This window comes from Gossypium hirsutum, chromosome A01 (genome assembly GCF_007990345.1).
Source record: "Gossypium hirsutum isolate 1008001.06 chromosome A01, Gossypium_hirsutum_v2.1, whole genome shotgun sequence".
NCBI classification, from domain to species: Eukaryota; Viridiplantae; Streptophyta; class Magnoliopsida; order Malvales; family Malvaceae; genus Gossypium; species Gossypium hirsutum.
The window spans coordinates 54,492,607-54,514,661 of record NC_053424.1 but is presented as its reverse complement, the minus strand read 5'-3'; the positions used below and the strand labels follow the sequence as shown (position 1 = coordinate 54,514,661).

At 33.8% G+C, this 22,055-nt stretch overlaps 1 protein-coding gene across 2 annotated transcripts; it reads left to right on the top strand.

Annotated features, from left to right (window-relative positions):
* Nucleotides 1-792: 792 nt before the first annotated feature.
* LOC107938838 (TBCC domain-containing protein 1) lies at nucleotides 793-8,980 on the top strand. 2 transcript variants are annotated; one of them, XM_016872080.2, is made up of 9 exons: nucleotides 793-1,419; nucleotides 3,401-3,541; nucleotides 4,234-4,614; nucleotides 4,868-4,972; nucleotides 5,894-6,034; nucleotides 7,059-7,262; nucleotides 7,379-7,471; nucleotides 7,644-7,755; nucleotides 8,681-8,980. In XM_016872080.2, exons 1-9 carry the CDS (start codon nucleotides 937-939, stop codon nucleotides 8,722-8,724), a joined length of 1,704 nt encoding a protein of 567 aa, XP_016727569.1. In that variant the 5' UTR covers nucleotides 793-936; the 3' UTR covers nucleotides 8,725-8,980. The 2 variants fall into 2 exon arrangements, with proteins under 2 accessions (XP_016727569.1, XP_040967674.1); XM_041111740.1 differs by lacking the exon at nucleotides 4,868-4,972.
* Nucleotides 8,981-22,055: the final 13,075 nt, after the last annotated feature.

Genomic DNA, 22,055 nt, shown 5'->3' with positions numbered 1-22,055 from the left:
ATGTATAAATTTCAGGGCGAATTGCACCAATAGTCATTAAACTATGGATAAGTGTTTTTTTGTCACTTAATTAAAAAAGTTATAATTTGATCACTAAATTATTCAAAAAATTCTATTTAAGTAATTGAACTATTAAAAAGTTTTTATTTAAGTCATTTGGCAATTATGTTATTTTTTTTAAAAAAGTTTGAGTTCCAAGTAATGATTTGACAATTGATATGATAGATCAACACTCATTGACGAGAAGAATAATAGTTGTTTGAATTTTTGTTTACAGATTCGTGACGTCTAAAACTATTTCATGAAAAAAGCTGAACTATAGAAGACAAAAAAGAGAGAGCTTTTGATTGGTTTAGATAATGTAAATAAAAAAAGTCATATAATATCGATTTTAACAGCTCAGTGACTTAAATGAAAACTTTTGAATAATTTAATGACCAAATTATAGTTTTTTAATTAAGTGATCAAAATAAAAATTTATTCATAATTTAGTCACTAATGGTACAATTTACCCTAAAATTTATCGAACTATATAAAAATATTAAGGCTACATTACCGCATGTTTGAAAAACCATATCAAACTTTTTGACATAATTAATGGAAAAAATATTTCAGGATTGAAAATATATATTAAAAAAAAAAACCAAAGAGATTAGATATAATCCAATTATAATAGAAGGACTAAATCTAACAAAATGCATAATAAAAGGACCTTTCTATAAAATTTGACCTAAATAACTGATTGCCTCTACTAACGTTACATCCCAGTAAATCCAGCCACGTCAGCGGTTCCACCATACCCGATCCCACCTAACCGCACCCAACCACTCACTCTTCCCCTTCAACAACATCATTCATTGCTCGAAGATCTGCAGAACAAAACTCTTCTATTTCATTTTTTTCATTAGCAAAAAAAGCCTATCTTAAATCAAAGCGATGGCCGACCCCATAGAACCATCAACGTCATCGAGCGACCCGAATTCGATTCCAATACCGACCGCTATCTTACACCCGCGACGCGAGCCTTTCGAGCACGGTCTCCTAACAATCCAGAAGCTCATATTCAACGACCCCGTCCAAGCACTAACCCCTCTAAAGCAAAAATTCGCATCCCCCTCAACTCAACGAGTCGACTCGGCGGCCCTCGCTGAATTGCTACAGATCTCATTCGACCATTCGCGTCTCGTCCTTGAAACTCTCGCTTCTGTCCTCCACTCGGAACCCGACCCGCTCGTAACCGCCCTGCCGGATGATGTCGACTCCATTGGTGCCGATTTGCGTGATCTGATCCTGTTTTTGTATATTCAATCGTATAAGAGGCTTTTGCCGCGCTCGCACAAGGACTCCGCTGCGGTTGCCGATGTCTGGCCTTCCATGTCAGCATTCGATGGTTACTTGTCGGCCCTTTCGCCTTTGCAGGTAAGGAGCCTGACCCTTCGCTATCCCTTTTTTTTTTCTTTTTTGGTGAAATGTGTTTTTTTTAATTGAATTTGTGGTTATTGGAACTTAGGTGGTTATTGATTTAATTTCAATGTCGTTTATACAATTATGGTAGATTGATGGTTACTTTTAGGAAAATAAACGCCTTTGATGCTGTGGGCTTATGAAATTCGCGAAAAGTTGACTCTTGCTCGGCATTGGGAAAGAACAAATGTGATTCTGTTTTGACTAACGGAAAGATGTCTTCGAGGATTTAATCTTTTAGATAACTGAGGCTATGTTTGGTTTTGGAAATAGGATGCAAAATCTCTTAGTAAACTAAAGGCAATAATATTTTTGAAGTATTAATTTAACTTTCAGATGCCAACAATGCGTGATATATGTTTATATGGAACAATTATGTGTGAGTTTGCTTAACATTTTACCATTATTTTTTTTATTGATAAAATAGGATTTTGTTTTAATTTTTTGTAAAATTCCATTTGGTTGATGTTTTTGTCGCTTGCTTTTTGAAGCAAAAAGGATGTGCAATGCATACTTCTTGAACAATGCATTTATAAAAACAATAATTTTAATAAATTAAAGTTAAAATACAATTCCCAATGAGGCCTTGGCCCAAATGGTAAAGGCGGAGGCCTTGGGTCCCAGGTTTGAGACTTACCATGCGTAATTATATGCGTAGGTGTTTGAGTCCCATCTGTGCAGTTGTCGTGTGAGTTTTAGTCGAGTTTCTTAGCTTTCGTATAATTTTATGCATGGTGTCTGAGTCCCATCATGTGCAGTTGTCATGTGTGAGTTTTAGTCTAGTTTCTTAGCTTTAGTATGGATTGTACTAGTTCTTAGTCTATTTGTGCTGCAATGGTTCGATTCTACTTTGTGGTACCTTGGGTAGTCCGTTGTAATAGTTTGATGCTTGTGGTTACTTGGACATGTATTTGTACCTTGATTGTACTTGTTACACTTAAGAAAAAGAAGTTAAAAAAGTAAAATTGATTTTGTAAGTAAACTGCATGAGTATGCCTTTATGTAGAAAATTATATGTTGGCGTTGCATTTTAGTTATATTCATTTTTAATAAATTATTAAGTTGCTCAATTATTTACTTTTTTTTAATACTAACTTTTAGGAGGTGAAAGGCAAATAGAGGAAAATAAGTCGTAATCATAAAATAACAACCAAATAGATCATAAATCATTCAGCTAAAGGCAAAAAAAAAAAAAAAAAAAAAAGAAAAAAGAAAAGAAAAGAAAACCCAAATAGACCATTAGAAAAGAAAAAGAAATCTGCAAAAGTGATAAATAAAAGGAAGCATAAGTTTAAAATTATAGTATTCATTGTGTTTGGTTGTACTGTTTGTTTTCTTAATTTAATTCTTCATCCAAAACATTGTTGCATTTAACCTTAGGAAGTTGGGATGGGTGTTGGACACAAATAATCATTAATTTAGCCAAACCCAAATAGATCATTAGAAAGAAAAAAGCAAGTAGCAGAAGTGAAAACCAAGAGGGAGCATAAGTTTAAAATTATAGTCTGCTGTATTTGGTTATACTGTTTGTTTTCTTATTTTTAGTTCTACGGAATGTATTGTTGCACTTTTAAGCCTAAGAAGATGAGATGGGCCCTGGGTACAAACGTAATGAATAGAGATGCAGTGTTTTGAATTGCTTAGTTTGATTGTTCATGTTTTTATTTTTTCCATCTCCCTGCTGCTTTAAGATTTCTATAATATATGACTAATTTAGCTGGTACCGTGTCTGGGAAGATTATTATTAGTATTTCAGATAATGGGAGCATTTGTTAAACGATATATCCAGCTATTTATCTCATTAATATGGATGTCACCATTCTGTTAATATTTGTAATGGTTATAGATCTATTTGCTGTTCAAAGTTAATGGCTTTAGACTCTTAATTTGTGGTGATACACACTTAAGACTTACTGTCTGGTTCTTCTCTTTGTAGCTTGTCCGCAGCAACAGCCGCCGATTTATGCCATCACAGGCTGATGAAGAGGTCCACCAGCTATCCTATCTACAAAAGCACTTGGCTAATATTCTCTCTCTTCTGTCAGAGCATGTGGAGGGGGAAAGTGAAGAGTCTCTGGTTTGTAGTACTGCTTCTTGCCGTATGTAGTTTGGCGTGTTCTTTTTAATCTTGTGGGTTTTTGTTTTGTATTTCTCAATACAATCAAAACTGAGCCAGTTGAAGTATCACTCGAGGATTACAATTTCTTTTTCAGTTTCACAATGATCTTTTGTTGCATTTTAATTATTGCTATCTTTGTAGTTCATATGTGAATGCAATTTTATAATTCAGCATGTCAGAGGACAAAAGGTGAAAACATGGTAGAATAATTTTAGTGGTTGCACTTAGTAGAGTCAAACATTCATGTATAACAGTATTGAGCTGGGATGTAAATCTGGCTGTTTATACAATGTCCTTACGTGGTTTATGTTCTAGTTTTTGAAGGCATTACCTAGATTGTCTTACTCATAACTTGGCAAGAGGCCTAGTTTGCATTAAGAATGGTTTGCACTAAAACATTGGTTTATTTTAGTGCTCAACTTGTTTTTATGATGCAAGAAAATTGAGGGCCTCATTTGCATGACTAAAACATTATAATATTTTTCTTTGTTGCTTCTCTTTGTTCTTCCTCTTTGTTATCAGACTGTCCTATCTTACTATGTATTCTTGATTGGTCCTTCTCATTGTTGTGTATCTTACTGCATTTCCGTTCTTTTTGTGCTTGTTATTTGCTTCTATGGCTTTGCTCATTTTAAGTACTGTTCCTTCAGGTTTTAACTATGGAAGGGTTTGAGCACCTTGGTTTCCTGATTCAGTTTGGTGATAAGGGATCAGAAGTAGTTCCTTTAAGCCAAGCTGCTCCATTTTTTGCTAATTCAGATCCAGACATGCCTGCTGCACCTGTTCCAGTATCACAAGTTCATGATTGGCTTCTGCAGACTATAGCTTCTTCTTTGGAGTCTATTACTGAAAAAGTTTCTGCAAAAGAAAACGGTTCTCCTAGTGGCTCTGACCAGGATGTTGCTATGGCTGATGCTACTCCAAGTTCTGCCAAAGCCTCACTTAGTGCGAGGAGTCCGTGTTTTGTTGAGGGAGTCTCTAAATCATCTTATGTAAAGCAGGCATCTGATCTTAATAGTTCTTCCGTAAAGGTTAGGTTATGTTTGCATTGTGATTTCATGAAACCTGAATTTTTTCATGGGGTATTTGCTGTGTACTTTAACAATCCCTGAAAGTTGTTTGCATAACTTAGCATGCACCTTTCCTCAAAATTGAAGGTTCCAATAATTATTGTTTGGTATCCAATTATTCCAACAACTTTTATTAATTTCATGATGATTATTTGATATTTATGTACTTTTTGGCATAAAAATCCTCTAACTGCACATGACTTTATAATTTCAGGTTATTAATTGCCATGATTCAACTATTTACATTTTAGCACCTTTGAGATATGCCATTATTTATGGATGCTCAGATGCTACTATAGTTCTTGGAGCTGTTGGCAAGGTATCATTGCCTTTGTGCTGTTAGCTATTTGCATTGCATTAATTTTGGAACCAGTGGAAACATTCTCTTCTACTATAATAAAGATTTTGGATACAGATTTGTTTTCCTCTTTTTACATGGTATTGGTATTTGAATTGTTGAACATATCTCTGGTGAGATTTGTTTTGATGTTTCTTCTTTAGTGTTATTCTTATTCACTGTTCCACTGACTGGAAAATGTCCATCACTGTTAAAGAAGTTACCCAATTGTTTCTTTTTTACCAATGAGACTCAATCAAAAGGTGATCAAGCACCTTACTGTTCGATTCCTTATGTTTTTCCTTTTAGTATAGGGCTCTGGTCTATCTTTCCTTTAATCTTCCCTTCACCCGTGAGTAATCTATGAATTGTTCATGGTTGGAATGTCTGTAGGTGTACCATAAAGACATTGATACTCTCTTTTCAAAACTCTATCGTCTACTGTCAGTTAGTCTTTTTTTTTTCTTAATACATACGTGACTTGAGTGTCTGAACTTCCAAAAGAATAGCCTCTCTTAATCCTTCATTTGTATAAACTGCAATATGGACATGCACGTGCACACAATCAGTTTATATTGCTAAAATTTTTTAAATCAGTAACATATAGTTTCTTTCCCCATATGATACTTGCATATGTCATCTTTGTGTAAAGTCAAATTTTGCTGATGGTTCTAGTTATGATTTTCTATATTATTCTTTACCGTTTGCAATGATTCCTCTTCTATGGGAACACTTTATATGCTTTTCCCCCCGCCTCCCTTTTCATATTTTATTTTTACTTACTGTACTCCCTTTAAAACAATCAACCTGATGTCTACACCCCATAACTGTTGATCTATCAGGTCAAGTATGATATGCATTCATTCATGGTTGATTATAACGTGATCTCTTTTATTATTGCAGGCTGTAAGAGTTGAACACTGTGAACGTGTTCATGTGATTATAGCAGCAAAACGAGTCTGCATTGCCAATTGTCGTGAGTGTGTATTCTTTTTGGGAGTGAACCAACGTCCCCTTTTTGTTGGCGATAACCACAAACTACAGGTGAGTGAACCAACCACTTTGTAGTGCAATGGGAATTTGATGTAATCACACTTGAGTTTTGTGGTGAGAATTACAAAAATAAAAAAGATACTTGATCGGGGAAAGAAATTCAATTAGGTTTAGTTTTATGTCGGCCAAGATATAAGTTTTCACCGTCTGTAGAGAATTTTTAATGAAATATCTTGTTAATCTTGGAACAAGTTGTGTTACAGTAGCAGTTCGGGAGTTAAGCATCCATTAACCAAATAATTGAAGTGTAATCAAGTTAAATATTGGGCATGAGTTATTGTAAAAATCTTTTGCTGATTACTATAGTCAGTTGTCTATATGCTGGATATGGGGCCACATGCCTGTAGTGCTTTACATGTTGGGGAGAATGATATTAAGGTTATTATAACAACTTGGTCATTCTTAGTAACCACAACTGACTGAAAAATTAAATTACTTTGTAGCTAAACTTCTGTGATTTTTCATGCATATTGTATAAACTAAGGTATTTGAATACTTGTTTGAGCTCACTGGTTTGCTTTTGGCATTCGATTTCTTTGTAGTATCATCATAGGTCAACTATTGTTGCTGTCTAATCCATGCTATGTGTTAGCTTGTAATGATTTATATATATTGGCCGCCGGGGGTGGTGGGGATTTTCTTCTGGTCATTTTAATGCAAATCGTTGCTATCAGCCTATCACTATGATAGTATAGACAGTATATAGAATATTAAGGTTTTCAAGGGATATGTTCCTTGAAGATTTGGTTTTAGCATATCTAATATCTAATGATGCTGCAAAATAGAATAGGAATTCTTCCAGATCAGTGGAGGAGAGCGCCCCAAGAAGGCATTCCTTGTGTCTTTCTGGTAGATATAGACCCTTACAAATCATTGATTAATCTTTAATGACATTTTTTACTTTTGAGTTCCATCTTGCTATTATATGAGTTGGTTTTTGGGTGTAATCACCAGCATGAACTTCGATAGAAAGGAAGACTGACAGTTTGGATATTGTTTTCTTAAATTGTATCAGGTGGCACCATATAATACGTACTACTCCCAGTTGGAGGAGCACTTGACTGAAGTTGGCATTGTGTCAACTATCAATAGATGGGATGAAGCTTTGTCGATTAGTGTGATTGATCCACACGATTCATTATCTCATCCTGCAGGTGTTTCTGATGCCCAACCTGAGTCAGCTACATGCCTAGATCCTGATCAGTTCACCAATTTCCTGGTAAGCTTTGGTGTATATCATAGCTTAGCTTCAGGTATTCTGCATCTTTCTTTCCTTTACCCTTTTTATTATTTGATATTGTTCATACATGACATAAGCATTTTCTTAAAACACAGATTCCAAACTGGTTTGAAAATGAATCTACTGGATCGACAAAGGATAACCCGTTCCCATTACCTGATGCGTACATGACATCTCAACAGAGAAATGTAAATGCACTAAGCCTAAATGAGGATGATAAACTTTGACTTTATAGTTTGAGTTGTTTTTTACCTGCAAGATAGAAACAATGTCGTGTATAAAGAATTAGTGATTGGCTTTATTAATCTTTCTAATTTTGGATTAACATGATTTTTGTTTTCTTCCTAATGTTATCAACAGCAAAAGAATTTAAGTGAGATAAAGCAAATGTTGAGAGAAGCTCCCCTTGAAGAAAATCGGAAAAGAGAACTATCCAGTGCTCTTCATGTGTATTTCAAAGACTGGTTATATGGTAAATCCATCATCTCTATCTTTTTTTGTTAAGTTCATCTTTACGTTTCCATATGTGGTGGTTTTCATTATTGTTTATTCACCGTTGTAGTTGTTTACTGTTCTCTATTTTCTAGTTAAGAGTAATTTTGATTATAGGATGCTATATGGTAAAGATTATAGGTCCGATGATGGCTTTGTCCTTGTACTATGCTTAATTTGGGGATTTATTCATTTTATATATTTTTTGTACGTTAGTCATTGTAGTTTAATGTGGCATAATTTGGTCTTCCATTATAATGTTATTTTTTAGTCCAAATCAGTAATACCATTACAAGATATTCAATTAGTTGGTTGCTGTGGACAAATTTTAAAAAACTCAAAATTCCCTATCATTTAAGAGGTGAAACTATCTCTATTAAAATAGTATTTTTCACTAATTTATCATTTTAAAAAAGAATTCCAGCTCAACCTCATGAGTTAGATTCTTTTTTTGGTTCTCTTACCAAAAAAAAAAAAAAATCTACACTAGCTGACTAACAGAACCTTTTAAAGGTGTTAGTGATTTGAACTAAGGCATAACATTAATAATAATAGGAAGATCAACTTATGTGAAATTAAAGTACATAGATTAAATTTTCAAGTTGTATAGGGATGGAAACCATAATTTGATCATTCTTGAAAATTCAAAAATAAAAATAGGTTCATGTAGCTGAAGATGATATTTTCTAGCTGAACAATGGGTATTTTCCTTTTTGGTTTCTTACTAGGTTACTGTAAATTATACTCATTCTTTCCATTTGATTTCTAATGATTTTACCCTTACCTGATTTTATTTTGGCGCTCTGAATTTTAAGCAAAACTTAGGGTGGGATATTCCTAAATTAGGAAATCAACTGACTAATCTGATGTCACTGAACATTGGTTTGTGGATAATAATATGACAGCTTCTGGAAATATTCGTCAACTGTACTGCCTACAAGGTGACTGATATACCTCAGGGTCGCACACTGCATGTTCTGACGAGTTATAGAAGAATGGTTTACAGTTTTTGTTTCGGTTTAAACCCATTTTGGCAGTTCCTCATATAAAATTTCTGTAAGGTAGAAGAGGGAATTGAGAATCACCCCATGTAACTGAGAACAGCACATAAGTTTTATGGATTGGCTCATGTGCACATAGTGCTTTTCTCAAATGTAATATTCTTTTTTTGATAAAAAAGAAAAGAAATAATTTATTTTCTGTAATATTTGTTAACTTTGATCTATCTCTGTTAGTTTAAATTCTGAAATTTTATAAAGTGATTCAGTTTAGTTTAGAGTATAATTTGTTTGTTCACATTGTATGAAAAAACATTCATTTTTCATGTTATTATTTTTTAGCGTACAATATTTTCACCTTAACAATTCGTTTTACATAGACCTTGGCATTCATTTAGATTCTTTGTAACAAGTCATGTTGTAATTATTATAAATATTTTTTTCCTCACGTTTCAGTTTATTTCATAATTTGTATCAGTTTGTCTTGGTAATTCAATTTTAACTCTTCGTGTTGTTTGGGTTGCTAGTCTTGAAAGTTCGCGGTTGTGATGCATTTTATTTTATCTATTTGATTCACATTTTATTTTGATTTTCGAGCTTGGAATTGGTTACGGTTGTGCTTGGTTATTAAATGCACTATGCTGGATGATATTTTTTTTAATAAATCCTTTTGAATTTTTTTTAAATAAAATATTATTAGTAGTAAGAACCATAAATAATAATAATACAAAGACATGATATACAGTACAAGCTAATGCACAAATGTCATGTCTATGTAATAATCTTGAAAGACAAGAAAAACAAATTGATAGTAACCGCAACATTGAAAGAATTTAAAAACAAATCAGAGAAGCATCACCTTGACCAAACAGCTTTAAATTACATTTTAGCTTTGCCATCATCAGACCAACTTAGCGATGAACTTCTGTTAACTAATAAACCATTGTCAAAAGCTTCAAGAGACCTACCACATCAGTAATGCACAAAGGGCCAAGTCTCAGATGGTTTGTACTCACCATTGTCTAGGATTCCAATTTACAAACACCATCCTTGTGCTCTATCATGATAAGGCCCTCCAAGAATGATTTTCAATAGATTCGACGACATCCTTAATTTGGAAAATATCATATATATACGCCAAAATCAATTAGAAACTAGAAACTAAAACAAAAACCACCATTGCTTTTAGAAAAAAATAAAGTAGACAAAACAAAAATCACGAAAATTTAGACAAAAATCATGATAATGTGAATGAAACTTAAAAAAAAATAGAGAATACTATAGAAGAAATAACGACCAACAACTAGCCTGAAGGTCGACATTGCCATAGGCAAAGCTAAGATTTGGTTTGAAGTTGAGTAGCTAGTGTTTTTCCTAAAAAGAAAAATTTAAGGGGAGTTGTGAGTATGATACTTGATGATGCATTTTCTTAGGGGGAGTAATACTCTATTTCTTTTTATTTATTGACTTTGTATGGCCCTTTTAAGTTATCATTTGTTGTAGGGTTTTGTAAAAATGCCATAAAGAGAGGACTGTTGAATTCATTGTTGGACATTCTTTCATAACATCAATCACAATATCGTTCCTTATGAAAATTAAAGTGAATTGATAAGTTGGCAATTTTGACTTGTATATGATTTCAATATTTTACTAATGTCTTAATTAGGCAGCAAATATAGGACATTTTATTTACAAACAGAACTATATATAAGCTGGATTAAACTCTAACTTCGGCGACAATTTTGAAAAGAATGAAAGAGTTCAAAATTGCTTGGACTTTATCTTGTGGATTTAAGAGACTTGAAATTGATCAGATTTTATCTAAATGAGAATGCACTTCAAAATTAAAGAGATAATATTTAGGGATATTTTAATTTGAATTCGAAATTTGAAATGAGAATGAAGTTTTCAGAGTTTATTTTTAGGTTGTTGTAATCGTACACTTGTGTGTGCTTCTTGAAATATTTTGTTTGACTTTTTTTATTTTGTACTTTGAAAATCTTTACTTAGTTATTTCTTGGAGGGTTATTTGGTTTGAAAGATAAGGATTTTGGGAGAGTGAATGTAACAATTGAAGACAACTTTGAGGTTTTAATTATCCATTAGTGCGAAGGTAGATTTAAACAATAATTCTATCGAGTTAAATTGTTGAGTGAATTCGTTCTTTGAGCTAGGCTCTACAGGGGTAGGATTATTAGACCTGAACTACATTAGCAAACTTTGTATCTTGGTCTTATTTCCATCTATTGGTTATCTTGCATTACTGGCTTGCTCAATTTCTTGTCATAACAACTAATTCAACAAAAATATTGTAACAAAGACAAATCGAGTCATTTTCAAACTTGATCATATACTTATTACTTCCAAAGATCAACATATCATCTATACATAAACATCCAATGACATATCCCTTATCAATGTTCTTTGCATAAACACACTTATCAACTTTAGTGATTTTAAAATATTTGATAGTATAACTTTATCCAATTTTTCATGCCATTGTTTAAGAGCTTGTTTCAAGCTATACAATGACTTAACAAGTTTACACAACTTATTTTCTTTATTAAGGTCACCATGTAGGAAAGTTGTCTATGGATCCATTTGATGTATTTCTAACTTGTTAATAAATCTATTAATGTTAGCATTGTAATAACTCAATTTTTGTCCATGTCAGAAAAGTTGGTTTGAGACCGAATTCTCTAAGTCAAGCTTACCCGAGAATTTTATTCGAGAAGTTCACATGACATATATGAATTTATAGGATCAGGTTTCAGAGTGATTAAATTAGATAAGTTATTATTAATAGTACAAGGACTAAATTGTGAAGTAAACAAATAGAAGAAATTTAATTAAGGATTTAAGCAAACCCTTATGTGCCAATTATACGAAGGACTAAGGTGTAATAAAGCCAAACTCAAAATCCATTAGTGTCCAAACATGATCTCAACCATCCATCTCTATTAATGTTGTTAAGCTTGCATGGTAGCCATTAGATAATGATTAATTAGCTTAATTATAATTTAATTACATGTATAAATATTAACTAAGTGTGAGAGAGAAAAGAAAACATATAATTTTCATCTTCTTTATAATTGAACTAAAGAAAGGAAGAAAGAAAAAAATAGGTTTTACATTCCTCTATTGCCAACCATAATTTTTAAAGGTGAGTAAGCTTTCTTTTGTAAATTTTCATGGATTCTTGATCTATCAAGCTTTGTGTAGTCAACCCATGATTTTTTTTTTTGTGATTGTGGAAGCTAGATAAAATTCCATTATTAAATACATAGTGAATTGGAGCTTGGTACCATGTAATGGTTGATAGCTAAGCTTATATTAAATGAAATATATGCTAGAAATGAAGTAGAAAATGTTGAGACAAGTTTTGATTTAATAGTTGTTAAGGAAACTATTGTTGAGTTATTAGGGACCTATATGTAAGAAATGAAAACATTGTGATTTATTGATATATAATGATAGTTTAAGGTCCCTAAAGTATAGTCACGAAGTTGGAATTTAACTTGATTGGAAAATTTTTGAGTTATATGAAAGTCGGACATTTGAGCACAAGGAAGTTGTCACACCCTAGATCTGGTGGACTCGATTTGAAGGCATGTAAGTGTGAAATTATCTATTTGGCATAGTGTAGTCCGCCCATTTATAGTCGTTTGATGAAAATGATTTGGCGTAAGGTAACCACCGCATAAGAAATAAAAGATTATATCTTAGGTTATTCTACTATTTAAGAAAGTATATTATAAGCAAAAAGTAACTCTGGTAAGGGATACCGCCAAATGCATAGTATGGCTAGCTTATCTCAACACTGTATTAGTTTGGTTTCGTAATGTGAATTGGTTAAGAGTCAACTAAATTGATTGGTCAAATAATATTTGTACAGGGTATTCATTTATATTTCTTTCGGATTATGCATGCCATTTATTAGGACAAGTTCTGGAAACCATTGACACTTGTCAAGTTCTACTAAGAGATCTGGACATATATATGCATGGTGAGAAAGGTTGGTTGGGGGAGGGCTCTTCTTCCTACAATTTTATTCTCTGGGTTTCCTTCTTTATTAAGCTAGAAGCTAAGATTTTTTAATTGATCAGAGGAAGATCTACTTCTTGTTGTTGCTGCTGGGCCGAGATGGATGTCCAAGTCTAGAGCTTTGAGCTACAGTTTAGGTGAGTACCAGTTGAGTCTCTATTATGACTACTTGCATGTGAACTATTCAAGTAGATTTATATAACTAATGATGATATCTCATATAAATGGTAAGAATAGAAGGAAAAGTAAAGATGTTACATGTGTAATGATGATATGTATGAAATATTTACTGAATATGAAGTTGACTGGTAAGTATGCAGGTAAAGTATGATATGGAAATGAATGAATCAATCAGGAGTGTGAGAAAATCTAGACAAGTGAATTTTGAGTAAAATGTCCCTTATGGTGACTTTGGTAGAGCAGTTACATCACTAACCAGACTAACAGATTATAATAGGAAAATAAATGCAAGACCATGCAGTTGAGACCCATGGCTATGTACGATATGAAAACACTCATGGTGATTCTTCTAGAAAGATGAAGGTTGGACTAGTATATCATGACATGAAAATATGTAAGTCCATGTGGTTGAGACCCATAGAAAGATATGACCGTAGGAATATTCATGGTGATGCCTTCTGTAATATGTAAACTAGAATGACAGATCACGACATAAAAATATGTATAAGCCCATGAGGGAGAAACCCATGTCACCTTCTGTGATAGTTTGTCGAGACAGTAAACATGTGATTATGTATGTTGCTTATGTGGCGTGATCTGCTAAACCCTTGTGGCATATTTTATATGGCCTTGGTGGCAAACCCAGTATTGTCTCACCAGCATACTTGGTGATGTCTTTATGTCATAATCTAGTTATCTGCCATTGTAGTAAGTTTTAGATGAGTTATGCGAAATATCTAATAGATAAATCTATGATAAAGATATGATACATCTGAAGTTAATTTGGTTTGATTAGTTCTATGAGGTAATTGAACAAGGTTTAAGGAAAGTTCTTGAAAGAAAGTATGTATCTATATTGTTAATGAGGCTATCTGCCATAGTAATTTACTAGTTTAGAAAATGGGTGTATTCGTAGTTATGAAAGAGATAAATATTTTTCAGTTTGAGTTCACCCATGATAAATAGAGTTGAAATCTATGTCATCCGATATCTGCCATATCTGAATAACATATTGTCTCATTTTGGAATCATATGAAATTTGAGTTGTTTGTCATCTTGGGTTTTGTAACAAAGATGTGTGGAATTATTCTAAATGATCTAGACATTTCACTATTAGTAGGAGCATGTGTTGGGTTGGACTAAGTTATGATTTGTTTTAGTAGTTTGATATTATTGAACTCAGCCTGAGAATCCATCAAACATGAATCTATATAGTAAGTATCCGCCCGTGAACAATATCCGTGAACTATTCTGGGAAAATGCTAAGTTTTGGTTTGAAGAGAAAAACCGTATGAAGTGAACTTTGTAGAAGTAATCCTTCAAGAAGTATCATTAGGGTTATACAAAGAAAATGATAGTGGAAAATTGTCAAGTAAGATCTGAAATCCACCAATTAGTGAAACGGAAGTTGATACGTTAAGTATAATCGTTGGAATAAGTACAGGCACACAGATGATGTTATAATAGTATCTTCCAATTTATGTATTAAAGCTTACTAAATTCGTATAACTTACAAGTGTTATGTTTATGTTTCAGGCATTGTTGTAAAAGTGAATGCACCAAGAAGGACGACGCTAGGATTACACTAAGGAAGTGGCCAACAGAGATATTATGCACACAGTGGACTATTTGGAAAAGTTGCGTATAGTAGGATAACGCCTTTAAAAGCACATATTTAGCAATCTTTTGTGTTGTAATAAGTTATGATAAGTCTGATGTATTAATTTATACTTAAATACTTCACTTTGATTCTTTAATAATGAGACCTTAAATGTAACATCCCAAAATAGGGCCTAAACGGAATAGTGGTTGCGAAACAACGAATTTGAGATAGAAAAGTTTATTCTGATTAATTTTTAAAATTTACCGAGTGATTAGATGCATGTGTTAGAGTATTGAAGGAAAATTTTATAGATAGCATGCTTAATTTGCCTACTAGGGCTTAATTGCAAAAGTTGATAAATATGAGTTTTAGATGCTAAAGGATTAAATTGAAGAGTATAATTGAAGTAGAGGTCCTTAAATGGTAATTAGACCATTAGGTTTTCATGGACAAAAATGGACATACATAGATAAAAATAACTAAAGTTTTAATAAAGGGTATTTTAGTCATTTGGTAATTAAAAGATTAAAAAAGGGAAAAAGATGACAAAATGTGCCCATCTTCTTCATTAGGCCGAAATTTCAAGGGTTCTTCATAGCTAGGTTTTTTTCAAGCTTCCAAGCTTCATAATAAGAGATTCCAAGCCCCGTTTTTAATGTTCTTTACGTTTTTGAAGTCCCGGTAACTTGATTTAGCTTATTCTAACAATAATTTAACCTAAGGTTCATATTTGGAAAAATACCCATAGGTGAAATGTGTTTATTTTGATGTTTTATGGTAGAATATGAAGCTTGAAATTATGTTAAATGACTTGAGCTAAGCAATTTTAAGTGAAAACGAGTAAAACGACATAATCGGTAAAAATACCTAATGGTCATAAGCACATGTTAGAGTGGGAATTTGATGCTACCATAGGTAAATAAAATGACCAGCATGTCATAAAGCATAAGAATTAGGGATAAAGATTCATTTCCGAGCCTTGGGGAAAAAGTATAAATATGCAAAAGTTTAGAGGCAAAATCGTAATTTTTCCAAAGTTAGGGTTAAGGACTGTTTTGATAAATGTGAATATTAAATAAGTTAAAATTTATATTATAGATCAAGAAGAACGAAATTCGGGGTTAGACTGAGGAAAGAAAAAGGTTGAGGACTAAATCAAAATATTTGATTGTATTTTGTATCGAGGTAAGTTTGCGGTAAATAAATGCAATTTTTTGTTATTTATAATTAATGATGTTATTTTTCAGCATCTATATATTTATTTTATAAATTTATTCCTTGATGATTCAAGTAAGAATTGATGGAGAAATGATACTCAAAAGTCCCGGTTGAACCTTAGGAATATGTAGGATACAAATGTCATGACATTAGGGTTAAAAGATACCAAGTAAGACCATGCCAAGGCATGACATTGGTAAGTGAAAGGCCCGTTACTGTTAGTCAGGGAAGAGGGGATCGAGAAGCCTTCTTCCAAGCTATGAATGAATGGTTTGCCGAGTTCGTTTGTACAAACCTGGCCGTTAGACGTCCACCCCCTCATGATCCTCAGACTACCTATGTAGCTTCCCCAGTCACAGATACATTCAGAAGATAGAAGCCACCAGTTGATAAAATTAGAAAGCAAGGGGCCGAAGAGTTTCCGGCTACTAAAGATGACGATGCAGAGAAATTTTGGCTCGAGAATACTACCAGGGTCTTTGAGGAGTTATCTTGCACACTTGAAGAGTGCATGAAGTGTGTTGTATCACTTTTAAGAGACTCGGCCTACCGTTGGTGGAAGACACTTGTGTCAATAGTACTGAAAGAGATACTTGGGATTTCTTTTAGGAGGAGTTTCGTAAGAAATACATTAGTCAGAGGTTCATCGACCAGAAAAGAAAAGAATTCCTTGAACTAAAGCAGAGTAAGATGACAGTGTCTGAATATGAAAGTGAATTTGTCAGATTCAGTAATTATGCTCGAAAGTGTATGTCTACTGAAGCTATTATGTGCAAGAGATTTGAAGATGGGCTCAATGATGATATTCGACTTCCAATCGATGTTTTAGAAATAAAAGAGTTCATCATTTTAGTTGAAAGAGCTTGTAAGGCAGTGGAGTTGCTAAAAGGAAATGGCAAAACTGAAATTGAGATGCAAGACACGAAGAAAAGACAGATGAGAAAGTCGTTTCAGTCTACATCCAAGAGGCTTAGAGAGTTCTCTATTAGATCTAAATTTTCAGCAGGGTATTCTAGCTGAAACAGAGGTAGAAGATTTATGGGTCAGAAAGCTCAGACCACTTCAATTGCGAGTGTTGGCAGTATTCAGCCTGATAGACCCGAGTGTCCTCAATATCGAGCAACTAAGACTGGTTGTTTCTGATGTAGTGCATTGGATCATTTCATTTGGGAGTGTCTTGAGATGGTTAAAAGAGAAGTAATACCGAGTGTAAGATCAGGCAATGCCCCAGTTTGAGGCAGACCTCAAATAAGTTTGGGAATAGGGGCAGGTAGAGGTGCATCTAGAGATTCAGCAGCGGACCCGATGTTAGAGTGCCTGTAAGGACCTATGCTATCCGTGCTCATGAAGAGGCATCATCCCTTGATGTAATTACGGGTACATTTTCTCATCATGGTGTTAATGTTATTGCTTTGCTTGATCCGGGTTTGACCCATTCCTATGTTTGCATAAAATTGATGCCTAGTATGAACATGTCCATGGAGTCTACGAGATTTGTGATTAAAGTATCGTATCCATTGAGTCAGTATGTATTAGCAGACAAAGTATGTAAAAATTTCCCTTTGATGATTAGAGGTTACTGTTTTTTGGCCGATCTCATGCTATTGCCATTTGATGAGTTTGATGTGATTTTTGGTATGGATTGGTTGACTGCGCATGATGTGATAGTGAATTGTGGAAAGAAATTTATTGAATTGAAATGCAAAAATGGTAAAATTCTTTGGATTAATTCAGATGAGTTAGATAGTTCAATTGCCATGATTTCTATTATGTCTGCTCAGAAATGCTTGAGAAAAGGATATGAAGCTTATCTTGCTTTTGTGTTGAATACTAAAGATCCAGAGTTGAAAATTGAATCAGTGCCTATGGTATATGAGTTTCCTGATGTGTTTCCGGAAGAACTACCAGGTTTGCCTCCTATCAGTGAAGTTGAGTTTGGTTTGAATTGGTTCTGGGTACAACACCCATTTCTATTGCTCCTTATAGAATGGCTCCAATGAAATTGAGAGAATTAAAAGTTCAGTTGTAGGAACTAACAGAGAAAGGCTTTCCAAGACCTAGTTGTTCACCATGGGGTGCACCAGTGCTCTTTGTGAAAAATAAAGATGGTTCGATGAGATTGTGCATAGATTATTCGCATCTTAACAAGGTGACCATTAAGAACAAGTATCCACTACCTAGAATTAATGATTTGTTTGATCAATTGAAGGGAGCTAATGTGTTCTCCAAGATAGATTTGAGATCCGGATATTATCAGTTGTGAGTTAAAGAGTTAGATGTTCCGAAGACTACTTTTCGGACTAGGTATGGCCATTATGAGTTCCTTGTGATGCCATTTGGCTTGACTAATGCTCTTGCCATTTTCATGGACTTAATGAATTGAATTTTCAGACCTTACTTGGATAAATTTGTAGTTGTGTTCATTGATGATATCTTGATTTATTCTTATGATAAGACTGAGCATTCAGAGTATTTGAGAACAATTTTATAGACTTTGAAAGATAATCAGCTTTATGCCAAGTTTAGTAAAAGAGAGTTCTGGTTACGGGAAGTTGGTTTTCTTGGACATATAGTCTCAGGTGAAGGTATTAGATTGATCCGAGCAAGATTTCAGCCATTGTTGATTGGAAGCCTCCTAGGAATGTATCAGAGGTCAGAATTTTTCTTGGTCTCATCGGTTATTATAGCCAATTTGTAGAGGGATTTTCCATGATAGCTACTCTATTGAAAAGATTGCTACAGAAAGATGTCAACTTTCAATGGACTGAAAAGTGCCAGAAGAGTTTTGACAAGTTAAAGGCATTGTTGACTGAAGCTCTTGTCTTAGTACAACCAGAACCGAGTAAAGAGTTTGTGATTTACAGTGATGCGTCCTTGAATGGACTAGGCTGTGTACTTATGCAGGAAGGAAAGGTAATTGCTTATGCCTCTAGACAACTAAAGCCACACGAGAAAAATTATTCGATACATGATTTAGAGCTAGCTGCCATTGTATTTGCGTTGAAAATCTGGAGATATCACTTGTATGGTGAGAAGTGTCGAATATTTACTGATCATAAAAGTTTGAAATACTTAATGACTCAGAAAGATTTGAGCTTGAGACAAAGACGATGGCTAGAGTTGATTAAAGATTATGAACTAGTGATCAATTATCACTAGGGTAAGGCAAACGTAGTTGCTGATGCTTTGAGTAGAAAATCTTTATTTGCATTAAGAGCTTTGAACACTAGTTTAACCTTATCAGATGATGGTTCTATCTTAGCTGAATTAAGAGCTAAGCCAATGTTTCTTGAAGAAATTTATGAAGTTCAGAAAGATGACAGTGAGTTGCAAGCCAAAAGAGATCAGTGTGAGTCGGGTATAGAGTCAGATTTTCAAATTAGTTCTGACGGTTGTTTGATGTTCAGAAATCGGATATGTGTACTAAAGAATGATGAGCTTATTCGAAAGATTTTAGAGGAAGCATATAGCAATTCTTTGTCTATTCATCCAGGCAGTACAAAGATGTATAATGATTTGAAGAAAATGTATTGGTGGGTAGAAATAAAGAGAGATATCTCAGAGTTTGTTTCTAGATGCTTGATCTGTCAGCAGGTAAAAAAAGATCATCAGGTACCTTCAGGTTTATTACAGCCTGTGCTAGTTCCTGAGTGGAAATGGGACCGAGTTGCCATAGATTTTGTGACAGGATTACCGTTGACACCGAGAAAGAAAGATACAGTATGGGTTGTGATTGATTAGCCGACGAATTCGGCTCATTTTATTCCAGTTTGTATGGATTATTCACTTGACAAGTTGGCCGAGTTGTATATTTCAGAGATAGTCAGACTACATGGAGTACCGTTATCGATTATTTCAGATAGAGACTCGAGATTCACTTCGCGATTTTGGAAGAAGTTATAGGAAGCTTTGGGCACAAAGTTGAGTTTTAGTACAACTTTCCATCCTCAGACTGATGGTCAGTCAGAAAGAGTTATTCAGATACTTGAGGATATGCTCAGATGTTGTGTCTTAGAATTTCAAGGTGGTTGGGAGAAATATTTGCCGTTGGTAGAGTTTGCTTATAATAATTATTACCAGTCGAGTTTGAAAATGGCACCTTATAAAGCTTTGTATGGACGTAAATGTCGCACACCTTTGTATTGGAAAGAGCTTAAAGAAAATCAGATTTACGAGGTTGATTTAGTTAAAGAACAAAAGAGAAAGTGAAAGTTATCAGAGATTGCTTGAAAGCAGCTTCAGATAGACAGAAGTCTTATGCAGACTTGAAAAGAAAAGAGATTGAGTATCAAGTTGGTGACAAAGTGTTCTTGAAGGTATCCCCGTGGAAGAAAGTCTTTAGATTTGGCAAGAAAGGCAAACTAAGTCCACGTTTTATTGGACCGTTTGAGGTGATTGAAAGAGTTGGACCATTAGCATATCGGTTAGCTTTGCTGCCAGATTTAGAGAAGATTCATGATGTGTTCAATGTGTCCATGTTACGTCGTTACCTTTCTGATCCTTCACATGTGATTTCACAGACAGAGGTTGAGATTTAGCAAGATATGACTTATGGTGAAGAACCGGTAAAGATTTCAGCTCCAGAGGTCAAGCGACTAACGAACAAAAGTATTGCACTTGTAAAAGTATTATGGAATAGGCATGGAGTAAACGAGGCTACATGGAAGCCTGAAGAGGTTATGCGAAAATAGTATCCAAATCTTTTCAAAGGTAAGATTTTCGAGGACAAAAATCCCTAAAGGGGGGGAGAAATGTAACATCCTAAAATAGGGCCTAAATAGAATAGTGGTTGCGAAACCATGAATCTGAGATAGAAAAGTTTATTCTGATTAATTTTTATAATTTATCGAGTGATTAGATGCATGTGTTAGAGTATCGATGGAAAATTTTATAGATAACATGCTTAATTTGCCTACTAAGGCTTAATTGCAAAAGTTGATAAATATGAGTTTTAGATGCTAAAGGATTAAATTGAAGAGTATAATTGAAGTAGAGGTCCTTAAATGGTAATTAGACCATTAGGTTTTCATGGACCAAAATGGACATACATAGATAAAAATAACTAAAGTTTTAATGAAGGGTATTTTAGTAATTTGGTAATTAAAAGATTAAAAAAGGGAAAAAGATGACAAAATGTGCCCATCTTCTTCATGAGGCCGAAATTTCAAGGGTTCTTCATAGCTAGGTTTTTTTCAAGCTTCCAAGCTTCATAGTAAGAGATTCCAAGCCCTGTTTTTAATGTTCTTTACGTTTTTGAAGTCCCAGTAACTTGATTTAGCTTATTCTAGCAATAATTTAACCTAGGGTTCATATTTGGAAAAATACCCATAGGTGAAATATGTTTATGTTGATGTTTTATGGTAGAATATGAAGCTTGAAATTATGTTAAACGACTTGAGCTAAACAATTTTAAGCGAAAACGAGCAAAACGACATAATCGGTAAAAATACCTAATGATCATAAATACATGTTAGAGTGGGAATTTGATGCTACCATAGGTAAATAAAATGATCAGCATGTCATAAAACATAAGAATTAGGGATAAAGTTTCATTTCTGAGCCTTAGGGAAAAAGTATAAATTTTCAAAAGTTTAGGGGCAAAATCGTAATTTTTCTAAAGTTAGAGTTAAGGACTGTTTTGATAAATGTGAATATTAAATAAGTTAAATTTTCTATTACAGATCAAGAAGAATGAAATTCGGGGTTAGACCTAGGAAAGAAAAAGGTTGAGGACTAAATCAAAATATTTGATCGTATTTTGTATCGAGGTAAGTTTGCGGTAAATAAATGCAATTTTTTATTATTTATAATTAATGATGTTATTTTTCAGCATCTATATATTTATTTTATAAATTTATTCCTTGATGGTTCAAGTAAGAATTGACAGGGAAATGATACTTAAAAGCCCCGGTTGAACCTTAGGAATGTGTAGGATGCAAATGTCATGACATTAGGGTTTAAGGATACTAAGTAAGACCATGCCAAGGCATGGTATTGGTAAGTTCTACAAGGCAAGGAAATCATGTAAGACTATGTCAAGACATGGCATTGATAAACTACTATAAGGCAAAGATCCCATGTAAGACCATGCTAAGACATGGCAATGGTGAGTTCATAAGGCAAGGATACCACGTAAGACCGTATCAAGACATGGCAATGGTAAGTTTAAAAATGGAAGGTACCCGTGTATCCTTAGTATTCCAAATGGTTCAACAGAAAATTCAAAGAGTGTACCGA